The sequence below is a fragment of the Bacillus rossius genome, chromosome 12 (assembly GCF_032445375.1).
Source record: "Bacillus rossius redtenbacheri isolate Brsri chromosome 12, Brsri_v3, whole genome shotgun sequence".
NCBI classification, from domain to species: domain Eukaryota; kingdom Metazoa; phylum Arthropoda; class Insecta; order Phasmatodea; family Bacillidae; genus Bacillus; species Bacillus rossius.
Genome location: NC_086339.1, coordinates 13,081,348 through 13,094,310, shown reverse-complemented (window position 1 = coordinate 13,094,310; position 12,963 = coordinate 13,081,348). Strand labels below are relative to the sequence as shown.

The following is a 12,963-nucleotide window of genomic DNA, read 5'->3' as shown; positions in this document are numbered from 1 at the left end:
TACATCAAGTCAAGGGAGGATACATCTCCCCCTTAAGTTGTGAAACAATACGCTAGATCTTGGTGAAGGCAGTATGTTATTTTGAGTGATTCAAGGTGAGCTGTTGCAACATCTGGAATCACAAACCACAAAGGCAGTTGTGGGTGTTGAGAATGATAATGCAACCATCCATCAAACCCCTTGTTGACGTAAGTTTTTTGACCAAAAAAAATTCTTACAATTTTTTCCCCCCAAAATCGTACTAAAATAAATTCCTGTAAGTGTGAATAAATACAGCTCGGCCACACCTGCTGAATGAGAGTCGCACAGATGGTGACTACACTGCCGACGTAATCACAGGATGCAATGAAAGGAATGTTGTCAAAGTTACGGCAGATCACGACCAAGCACCGCAATAGCATCGCTATTTCTTCGAGCGACTGGTCGGTGAGCTTCCCCTGCAAACAACACAATCCATGAACAAACAACAACAACAACAGCTACGAATGTTTACGTCTCATGGTGGAATTAACTTTGTGCACATAAGAAAATACGTACAGTAAATCTATAATCTTAAATTTTAATTAATAAGAATAAATATTGGAAATTATTTTTTTATGAAAAAATACTACAGATTCGCTAACATCCTACATGTGAACTTTTAGTATTTAAAATGTTGTATGGAAGACAGGCTGAATAACAAATTTATGAAGTTAAACTGGCTTTAATTCCTATGGAATAAAATTAGCTATTTTCATTTCAAACTTTTTCTGAATATCATTTTCCTGCACAAACCCTCTTCCCCAGACAATGCCTATTTTATGTACATCTCTTGCAACATAAATAAGTTTGGTACTTAAAAAACATAATGGACTTTTTTCTTAAATATGGTTTTCATATTATTATTAAAACGGGGAAAAAATATTAATTTAAGTCTAATAAACCACAAGCTTTAACTGCAAGACAAAATACCCTTAAAAGCACCTCCATAATCATTAAACTTGCTGATGTTGGTAAAAAAAAATCACCCATTCTTTTTTGCATCCGACTATCAAATACAAATAGCTATAAAACCAGCCAGAAAAACTTACTTTCTCTGCACGCTCCTTGGCAATGTACACGAACTTGCTGATGGCAGGCAGGAGTTCCTCGGGCAGCCTCGACAGGTGCGGTCCCGAGTCGTGCTTCACCGTCGACCAATCGGGCGGTTGCGTCCAGTCCAGCTCCAGCTGGGACTCCCATATCGATACGAAGCCTTCCACAAACTTGCGGAAGTAGACCTCCTCGTTCTGGGAGAGAATAAACCAAGTGTTGGCCTTGTGCAAAGTCCCATAAATTACTTGAAAAAAAATTAATTTTGTCAGTTAATTCACTTTCTTTCAATACAGTTACAATTGTACACAATTACCTTTACTAATATTCTGCAAATACAGAAGAAATGTTTAACTTTGCTGAGAAAAGTGTAAATTTTGTAATTAAGTTAGTTTTAAAGTTACTGATCAATAGTTAACTTTTTTAAATACTTTAAATTGTACTAACAACATCAGATGATCAGAGCAATAGGTATGAAGTTATGCGGAGTATGTTGGTAGTTATGAGGAAACGGACCGGGAATTGGAAGGTGCAAACAAAAGCAGAAGTACAGGACTTGAATGAGATTGTGGAAAATGCAAGAACTAAATGGTATGGACGTGTGCAGAGAATGGGAAAAGAGAGGCTGCCCAGGAAAATGATGGAGTTGAAGTATACAGAAAGAAGGCTCCAAGGAAGACCAGGAAAGAGGTGGGAAGAGCAGGTGGTCAAGAGGATGGAGAGGGGAGAAGAACAGAACAGAGTGAAGGAGGAGGAATAGTAACGAGGATGGAGGGATTTTACTTTTCTGACCCAGCCGCTGGCTGGAAGCAGTTGATGATGATGATGATGATGATGGTGACATCAAAATATACTTAATATGAACCTTTCTTAGCAATGGCAGGTTCTAGGAAGCCATGATAGTAAATGCATCTTGCTCACAAGGCAAGGATTGCACCTTCATGCAGTTTGCAGGCCTATTAATAATTCAAAGCATGTTAGAATGTCATACTTGAAGCCCATTGGTTTCCATACTCATCTACGAAATTTCCTCAGTTTTTCCTGTCCAACCAAGCATTATTTCTGACTCATTTATCAATATTTCAAGGAAACATAAATTTATTAAACTACATATACATATGTACACACATTTCAATCTCACAGGACATGTCAAACTAATAATAAAATCTTAATAAACAGTTTGCACTGTTATCCTTTCCATCAATGTTACGCAATCAACGCTGCCAGGCTATAACATTCAACCACTAAATTTGATCAAACACTGACACACTACATTGTTGATTGTTAGCATGTGAATGACTGTTGAAATTTTATCATGCTTCAAATCATTAAATCAATAACAAACTTGTTTCATTTATGTTTATCTAACATTAAATTACTTTAGAAAACATGTTGTTTTCAACTAAACGTGAATTTCTGATAAAAAATACAGGCAGGTTTTAAGACAATAGAGGTAAAATTCAAAATTACTAATTCAGTCTGGAAACCAATACCTAGAGACACCTGTATTTCGCGATTTCGTTTCATGTCAAGGTATTTCACAACACACTGTAGCTTTTTCTAAGAGTCATGGCCAATTGTGAGGGTGCAGCAGTACGGTGACCACATTCTCATTGGCCCCGTCAAGAGCGGGACGACACCTCTCACCGACCTCAGCCAATAACCACAGGAGAAAAGCTACAGTATTTTGTGAAATACCTTGACACGAAATGTATTCGCGAAATACAGGTGTCCCTACCAATACCTGTAAATTTCCTTGTGTTTTCCCAGGTTTAGAAAAACCCTTTTTCGATTCCCTGAGTTTCTCCCTGTTTTTCCCAATTCTCCCTATCAGCAGGAACCCTATCAACCCTGTCCTTGGGGTTGTTTTCCCATTACATGGTTCACCATTATGTGCAGTTCTCAAACACACGCACCCAGCTCCTATCCACCAAAGTGCTGCCCAGTTACAATAACCCTGACACAGTCGACAATCTTTAATTCAGAATTATTCGGTTTGGCAGATTCTGTATTCGGGCACCAACAAAGCTGCTCACCTCACGATTTTTTTCGGCCAGATTTGAATGTTTCTTGACCTGGATCGTCAGATCACACCATCACACTGCCAACATTTTTAGTTTGCTCAGTGTTTATTTTATGTAATTTTTTTTTAAAATAGCCATCCGCATGACTGACGCAACGTGAAATACATTCTTTAAATGATTCTTGCAATGAGGAAAATTTTTTTAAATCATAGTTTTTGACACATGCCATTGCTACCTTGCACTGTATGTCATAAAGGAAACCCAAAGAATGGCCAAAGAAAGATGAAATCACAAACACACAGAAAACAAGCCAAAATCAGCCAGTGTCAAAATGTTAAATGTATGGACAGTACAGAGCATTCTGTGGAAGGAATTAGAATAATATCACAGCACACATGAACACAGTTGGCTGACGACGAGACAGTTGCAACAACAAAAGTAAATACCGACAAACAATGACTAGACAACACGCCGACAGAGGAACCCAGTGATGATACTAAACAGATATTCTGGACAGCATAATGACAGTACAGCAACGCACGTCCGAACCCACCAATGAAATTAACAGGTATCATGACAACACAATGATGACAACACAGGCACACAGTAAGCTTCCTAAGGGGGCGTTCAAGTATTACGTAACGCAATTTGGGGGAAGGGGGGGGGGGGGGGGTCTTGTAAAATGTTACGATGCGTTACAAGGGCGGAAGGGGGGGTTCGAATAATGCGTTACATAATGTTTTTTTTTATTTAAATAAAAAAACTAGGCAATTAAAATATCCCAAGTTTGCAACCCTTTTCGTTTATGTTTTACGGGGAATCCCTCGATTATATTGTACGTCATTTTTTTATTTAATAACAATATAAATAAATAAAATAAACAATATACGCATGCATTGCGAGTTAGAAATTTCTTGTTTTATGTATTATTACCGCAAACGCGATTAAAACAACAACAAAGGTATTTTAGCGATTTTCCGGTACTTTGCGCAACATAATTATGACTTTTAGGTAAAAATGGTCACTTGGGTGTTACGTAACGTTTAAGGAGGGCAGGGGGTACAGAAAAATATTACTGTGCGTTACATGGGGGGGAGGGAGGGTCAAAAATCTTCAAAAATTGTGTTACGTAATACTTGAACGCTCCCTACAGTTGCAACGTTTCAGGAGCTGAGACCTGTTCCCATCTTCTTAAGGACAAGCAGACTAATAGTGATCACGGGAAAACAGAGGTTAAATGTGTGTTTGCCCCCCCCCTTCCACAACAGCACCAAACGTGAAATGTTTCAGCGACTACTTTTTGAACATAAATTATCATGTTTTTTTTTACTGTCATGGAGCAGCTTATTAATTAATTTTTTTGACATACCTGTTAAAACTGTACTGTCGCTCGATAATCCTGTAAAATCACTAATCTGACAAAGCCGGGATTCTGAATGCACCAGATTTAAGAGCTATAACTGTACCTATAGTAGAGTATAATTTAAATTCAACTCAATTGCACTCTTTTTCCTTGATTAAACTAACAAATTTGTTCCCAGAATAACTCTCTTATAATTAGAATGCATTTCATTCCTATTATTTATGCCTCCGGAAAAAAAATGACTTTCTCTGATTAACACTTTTATTCTGCCTGTTTTTGGTATATTTTCTTCTATTGATAAGAAAACCACCCTTTGCCAGTGTTGAATGGGAAACATTTTGTTGTAACATTGAAGAACAATTTATTATATAATATATGTTACATCTTGAACTATGCATTGGCTATATTTTGAAATTATTTTCATTGGGCTGAAACAATATTTTTGTTATGGAAAAAAACTCTCATCAAGTGTTGTAATTAATTTTTTATGTAGTCATGTATTGTTATTTTAAACAATGCCTTAAGTAGCAACTTTTATGTGATGAAACTTATTGTAGAGGTCTAAAAATCATAAACAAAACAGTTACTCCCATTATGATATAGGATGTAATAAGTTACTGTCTTTGCCCAAGGAATTGCTTTGTTTTCAAAGCTAACAGATTTAGGCCTAAAAGAGTTTTTAAAAGGTAGTGTTTAATATGTTTGTGAGCATGAAATGGCTTTAAAAAAAATCATGTGTTTGTTTTGTTTTCATTTATGTAGTTTACTCTTATTTCCACTATTTTCCTCCATCCCTTGAAATATGCAACAAATGGGTGTTGTAATATCATAGTGACATAGGGAAAACAGAAAGAATCTGGAAGTAGATTACCCATCAAGTGGAACACTTATTAATTTTCCAGTCCATCTGCATCGGGGGTACAGACCATAAAGGATGATACAGAATGGGATACCAGAACGTGTAGGCGAAGGTAGGGTTATGGACCCGGGTACTTGTCGAGGAGGAGATGCAGCCGAAGCAAGACCTTATGGGCCTTGACCACAACGCGAACACCCAGCGCTTATAAGTACCCACACAGATTCACTGAATTTTCACCAATTACACACGGTACTTAACCTGCTGTTCCCAATCTCGCTGGATGTTCCCGAAACAAAATTTAGCAGGAAGAATAAATGTGGGAGATGAGTTAGTTGAAACAATTTTTATCGAGATTCTCAGTTTTTTATTTACTTCAACTTTTTCATTGATAAGCATACAATTGAAAGCATGATGAGACTACCTGCAGATAAATCGTACTTAACGGCCAGGCAAATATAGGACATAACATAATAATTTCCCTTTATATAACATTTTTACAAAATGAAAATTAAAAAAGACCATACAATCCAACATTACTATAGTAACCTGCAATCATAAATTTCATGTTTATCACCTAAATATTAAGTTAAAATAATATCATGATTTATACAAAAAATTAAAAATACTTTAAATTAGTCCTACACTAAACTAGACCTGGATCATTTCTCAACCATTTCATGAAACTGTCCATGTTAGTTAATGAGACTTTTGAGGGGGAGTTTCTTTATCAATCCACGCAGATAATAGTTTCAGGTAAACCAATTATTCAAGTCCAAAATGCATCAAGGCCTTTTACAGGAGACATTTACTAAAAAACGTAACTTGGCACCTAATCCTAGTCAAATGGGGCGAATATCATTGCTTCACTTCAACATTCTCACAGGGGAAAGTTTACGGGTGGTCGAGATTTACTTGAAACATGGACACTCATAGAAAATTGGCAAACCCCCATCCATTTGCAAAAACTCAGTAATTTACAACACTTTCAAAACTTTTTTTACCAAACTAAAATAATAACTTCTTGAAAGTTTTATATCAAACATTTTGGTACTTTCCTTTGACTGTAATTACCAACCTAAACCTTAAGTTTCCTGAATATCCCACACTCATAGGTATTTAATAACTTAACAAAAATTATAAAAATAAATATCTCTTAACTTAATAACTTACAAACTAAACAAAAATTAAAAATGACAGGATAATTAAAATATTTCTAAAAGAATTGTTATTTTAGATTTTAAAGTTTTAAAAACTCTTTTAAATTCCCATAGAGTTCTTAAAACTTACAAAAATATTCCTGCAAGTAACTCGTGACAGTTGCTAATTACATGGGGAGGGAACGGGCGGGGGAGGGGGGGGGGGGTGGAAGTGAGTTTCAAGAAGTTCACCTTAATACTGAGATGAAAATTACAAATCTATTGGATTTCATGTTATTCAGTTTGTGCAGATCAAGTTTACCATTATGGCCATAGTAATATTTATTGTCTTTAGATTTTTTTTAACTTTGGATGGGGGGGGGGGGGGGTGGTGTTGTGTTTGAAAAGTTTTAAATTAAGCTGCAGTAAGTAGGCATATGCAGGGAGGGAGATAGATATATCCACCCCCCTCCCCCTAATCATCATTTCCACCAACGAATAGAAAGATTTTAAAAGCAAACAGTGGGAGGAAAAGTAGTTCTATAAACCCCCCCTCCCCCCCCCCTCAATTAAATATTCTGTGTATGCTCCTAGAGAGGGGCCCAATAAAACTAACAGCCCTGGGTGGAGGTATCAGTTTTTACTAAAAACACAATCCCCCCAAAAATGTCAACTGTTTTCTCCAGATGCGAAATGCTGCCAATAGAGGCTATGTGAGGTAAGTAGCCTGAACACATCGGTGAGGCCCTTAGTTGAACTGTTTTTGGCCCTAAGATGTTGACCAGAACTTAAAAATAAACTTAAGTTTTTCATTCTTTTAAAATTTATCCTCCGTTACACCTTGACTGGCTACCTACATTACTAGTTGCATCCCTTTCAGTGCAACCAAAATTACTTGATGCTCTGGACCTCGAAAGATTCTTGCCCTTATCTTTCACAATACTCCCACAATACACCCTGCTGTCTTCCCACCTGCACTTGTTAATGTGGCTATCTTTATTTCCTTTCCATTGGTTTTGTAACATTATAGACATACAATTTTTACTTCTTAATTATGGGTTAGTAAATTATTTATCAGTATTGCAAGGACCCATTCTATTTATTAGCCACATTAACAAGTGTAAATGGTTATATATAACTTTTATCACAACCAAAAACCAAAATATTTAATTAAAATTTAGAATATGTAATTATTTATTTTCAAACCATTAACTTACATAAAAGTAAATTTGAAAAATGTCTTCATAAAAATAATGAATGCATCATTTGTTTAAAGGAAACATAAGCAGAAGTTCACTTTCCTTTCGCACATTCTTTATTTTGTTAAAAACACAATTTAATAATCATATTTAACTTAAGTTTCTTGCTTAAAAATTTGAGGTTATTTATGTCTTTTTTTTTTTTTTATCTTTAATTACAAACTGGATCATACTCTAATTCCAAAAAACCCTTTCTCTCAAATATCTGACAATTATTCTTGACTCTAAATTATATTTTCTTTTGCATGTAACTACTTAACCACCTATTCAAAAGAAACTCTAGCTTTGATCACTTATCATGCTACTAATCTTGATTCTATCATTTCGCTTTATTTTTATCATTAATCATGCCCAAATTACAGTATTTTTCAGTAATCTAGAATTTAATTAACTCCTCTGATAGTTTAAAAATAGAATCTGTTCTAAACAAATTGTATAGCTCAAAACTTAAATGTAAGTATATACTGGATAGTATAAGACTAAGAGTCCCAATAGTTGATTAACTTCTACTTTGTGCACACCTTACATGAGAAATTATTTAATTTTTAGATTCATGTCTAACTATAATAATCCTGATAAACTTGATATACTGGATAAAAAATAAATAAAATATAAGATAAATAAATAACTAAATATATTATATAATTTAGTTATCCAGATTAATAACTTAATCTAATAGATATCCAACTCTAAAATTCTATTGTTTAAGATTGTATTAGTTCTGCTGGTTAATGTTCTGATGATTTTTGTTTTGTATTCTGTCCTGAAATACTTCATGCACCAAAGTGAAGGCCCCACTTATCAGGCGGCCTTATTACAGCCTGAGTAAATTGGTTTTATGCCAAAAACTGTTGGGGAAGTAAAATATGTACAAGTTTACAATCTAGAAAACAACTTGTGAGGTGTTGTGGGGAATTATATTTCTTAAATCTAAACAGCTAATTCTAGATGAATAGTAATTTGATTAATTTCTCTACCACTAGCAGTCCACATACAGATCCTGCAATTTCATATAAGTTTTAGTTCGTTTCTTTCACTTGAGATTTTAATATTTAAGTGCATGATTTCTGATACCTAAGGGTTTCATGTAGGTTTACATTGCTTAAAGCCAATCAGTTCACTGTTAAAAATATATAAATTATGAGAGGCTAAACGTTCACATATCGCTACTTTTTTAGTATAAAATTAGTTTATAAAATTATAAACACTTTATTTTATTCACAAAATTTGCAGTGTAACACACCCACTTAGTTCAGCAGCAGATAATATTTACCTTAGTTGTATATTGTACCCACAAGTGATATATGTCTTTTTTTGATGCCATATTAATGCTGGAATATTTCATTGACTAAGATCATTCTGCAAGTAAAACAATCTTTATGAACCCACACGACCACTACCCACAGATTAATGTTAACAAATTCATTTCAAAATTACTTGTGAATTTTTGGTCTCACTTTTGTAAAGATGAGTTTTAAGTTTTAATCCACAGTGTTTAATAAACGTACATAATTTTACGCGAGAATATATTTAGTATTTTAAATTTATTATGGTCTAAATAATCTTTCGTTTAAATGACACTTTAAGAACTTGTTGATGTGTAAATAAAAAAATAACAACACAGAACAGATGAACGGAGGTAAATTTCACATAGTACGGTATATTTGACATCCGTAAAGGTAAATAAATGCTTATAAATTCCCTAAAAAAAATTGAAAAAACATTTACAAGAACATATAAAAATAAATATTAAAAGTTTAATAAAGGTATAATATTTTAAAGTTTTTTTACTATTTTTAGATAATTTTGAGTAAATTCATTATTAATTTACTGATAATAAGGAAATACTGTTCCTACCTTTGCCATCCCGAGGGAGCTTAGTGGTTGCTGGGGAGGGTTCCAAGTTGTGTTTTGTCCAAGAGGGTTCCAGGCTAGCCAGCAAACTAACCACTGCTGTGGGGTAGGTCGTCGGCCCCAGAGTAGCCTACTAATCTCAGTGGCTGCTACTGCACTTTTGCCTTACAAGCTAATACCTTGTAGTGCACTCCTTGCTTAGCTAATTGTGCTGTAACCTATCTAAAATGCTTCCAAAGAGATCAGTAAACAATAGTATAACGTCTTGAGAATGGCACTTTTACTTCACACGCGGCACGAGTTGGACTGTATGAATATAGTGTGTGGACAGAATAAAAAAACCATTGAAATGATACAATACATATTATTCTACACTGGTGGTGAAATCTCTGAATTAGTTCCGGTGGCAGACTCTGCTAGAGAGGGTAGGTATTGTGGAGTGAGTGCAACGAGTATGAATTAAAATGGCGAAAGTTCGGTTCTTCTATGTTTCTACTATATTTACTAATAAAAAATTTTTTAAGCAGTACATTGGCACTAAGAGCTACTCTAAGAAAATGCTAACATACACAGCACTGACATTTACTTGGGTGTTGGGTAAGCAAAGGGGTGCTTTATGCCAGTGGGGTTGCTATGGGCGGGGTGGAGACCGGGTTTCACTGCCCCCAGAGGTACCATGTCACCTTCAATGAATAGATTGACTGCCAGTAACAAGTTATCGCGTACCCATCTCCGTAGAATACGTGGAGACGTGGCGGACGTCTCTCGGCCGTTTTCTTGTATTGCCCGGCGCCAGCTCTCTCGCGTAGAGCAGCCTCCTGCGGGGAGGCAGGGGTGGACCGTCTGGCCCGTGTAGCTGCCGAGGGACGTCTCGCGCGCTGGAGAAATGTGCGGTGCAGGCTAGTTGTGTTAGTCCACGTGTTTTGGCCCGCGGACACGCCAGATACAAAACAACACTCACGCACACAGTAAAGAAAACGATATAAGAGATTATAACACACTAAAGTACAGAAAACAAAAGCGATAATAGCTGCGAGTTTATGGAGCGTCTGGCGACCGCATCTAGCCTCGAAGGTGCCTCGCACGGGATTGGATACCAGGACGCCGGCACACTGCTTTCGCGCACACGGAGCGGAAGTGACGTCATTCCCAAAGCCGCGGCACGCTGCGGACAGGGCTGTGATCCGGGCTTTAACGCCGAGGCACGGAGGTACGACGTCAAAGTGAAGAGATGGCCCATAAAGTAAGTATAATATAAGAAAAGAGCACAAATTCTTGTTTTTTATTGTAATGTTTTTGAAGCGAAAAAGTGTTGCCTAAATAAGGTACTTAATGGAATTGAAGTGGTACAGGTAACGAGAGAAGTTGGAAGGCCAACTGAAAAAAAGTCAGTTGGACCAGATGATGTTGGGAACGGCCAAGTCAATTTAAAAAGCAAAAAAAAAAGTAAATAGAGGACACTTTTTATGCAACCACTGGAAGAGAATATTATCAAGGAGGTAGTGAAGGTATAAGGCAAACCTACGATTTAAAGATTGGTCCACCTCACATTAGTGTTTGTAAGGTACTGACGCCGACGTCGGTGCTCCCTCTGAGAGCACAGGCCGCTATGTGTCCTCAACACCTGAGCCAGTGCTAGTGCTACGAACACGCCCACACGTGTGTCTTAGTGCAGCGCCTCGAACGGCGTGACGTCAGTCACGGCCATCTAAATGCTCAAAGCGCCCGGCCGGGTGTGGCAATGCGCATCAAGTATCTAGTGCACATGTAAATAATTTAACAAACAGAAACTAAAACTTTTAATAAGTATAAAAATTGTCTTTAATTAATTAATGGTTGTGTCAAATATTTCCGCTCACAAAACTGGCCGCCACCGCCTTCCCGCGCTCCGTCGTTTTTCCCGCGGGTTTTTCTCCCCTCCCTGGCCCGGTTGCCAGGGAGAGTCGTGAGTAACCATCCAGCACTCGCCAGGGCCGGCAGCCCCGCGCACGGGGAGCATCCAACTTTTGCGCCAATATCCACGTTAAGCATCAATAGGTAATTATCTCAGAATCATCTATCTACAGCTCCCCGGTCGGCCCTAATTCGGCCGTACGAAATGTCGTGCGGTCCTTAGTTAAAGTGTGCGATCCGACTACGATCTTTTAACGTACTACGTATTTACCATGTATCAAGGCAGCCCGCCGTGGTGCCTGCACCTCACGCTTTAAGATCTCCCCACTGGGAGTTAGGACTTTGCCCGCGCAGGGCGGCATTGCGCCAAACGCGTACCACCATTGTACGAACGCCTCATTCCCTGGGACGTGCAACGGACGTGAACGAGAGACCACACTGGGTCCCGTCGCGCCCGTTCCCAGTTTAATCGTGGCACACGCCACTGCGAGAACCAGTCTCGCATCACGTGATCATTAGAAGTCCAGGAGCCGAATCCACTGCGAGTCCGGGACGTACTCATAATTAGTTAGTGTTAATTGCCGTGTTAAGATTAGTGTGTGTCGTCATCATCACCTCCATGTATAAGTCAGTAGTAATTGTAAACCCGCACAGATAGTAGCAGATTCACGTAGTAAGCGTATCACAGACTATCACGTGCTAGTCACCAGACTTGCCGCGCCACGAGCCGCCACCACCGTAACTCAGGTTAGCCTGCACCCCTCGTTGGGGTAGTCTTCGGAGCACCGTGTGACGTTATCAGTGCCGCCATTCGAGGGTCGTGTAGGCGGAGTGAAGGTTGACGACGATACAGCCAGTCGCGTGCCAGTGCCTTGTGTGACGTTCTGTAACATGTGCTGCCGTAATAAAACAATCAAAGTCACGTGTGTATTTCACTAATACGGCGTCCTGGGAGGCCATAAAAGCCCGGGGGGCCCTTTGTCGACGCGTCCCTGCCTGCAGCCACGAGGCCAGGAACCGCGCCCTTGAGACCAAATTTCTTTTATATTATTTTAATTAACGTAATTTCAGGACAGGCAGCGGGGACGGCGTCAGTACCTAATTCAGAAAAGGATAGCTGCATGCTATAGGAAAATTAGAGTGTTTAGGAATTATAAATAAGAGACAACATGATGTCAGAAGGAGCTAATTCCGCTAGTGGCACATCCAGTTCCGTTACAATCAGCTTCAAAACTAGATGTGAGTTGCTCGCAGTTTCAGTCATCCTTTGTAATAAATCGTTCATCGCTAAAATAGTTCTTAAAAACTCTCTCGGCCAGTTTCAGGTCCTGGCCATTTCATTATAAGATTGTCTCCTTAAGGATTTTTCTGGATTCAGACTTAAGAAATCGCTGCCCGAGAGAAAATATGAATTATGTCTCGGGCTTCACTTAACCATTGATGGACACCATCGTGTATTGCAGTTTCAACCTTGCAGGGGATGTTATCCACTGACAACCAATTA

At 38.0% G+C, this 12,963-nt stretch overlaps 1 protein-coding gene across 3 annotated transcripts in view; it reads right to left on the bottom strand.

The window, feature by feature from the left end:
- LOC134537554 (neurobeachin-like protein 1) overlaps positions 1-9,325 on the bottom strand; it is a 611,081-nt gene extending 601,756 nt beyond the window's left edge. For 2 of the 3 annotated variants that reach the window (XM_063378118.1, XM_063378119.1), the window contains exons 1-3: positions 8,986-9,317; positions 1,071-1,268; positions 288-437 (exon numbers count right to left, since the gene is read on the bottom strand). In XM_063378118.1, coding sequence (XP_063234188.1) covers positions 288-437; positions 1,071-1,268; positions 8,986-9,057 — 420 coding nt within the window. In that variant the 5' untranslated portion in view covers positions 9,058-9,317. Of the gene's footprint in view, positions 1-287; positions 438-1,070; positions 1,269-8,985 lie in introns of all 3 variants that reach the window. The other variant, XM_063378120.1, reaches the window with a different exon arrangement.
- Positions 9,326-12,963: the final 3,638 nt, after the last annotated feature.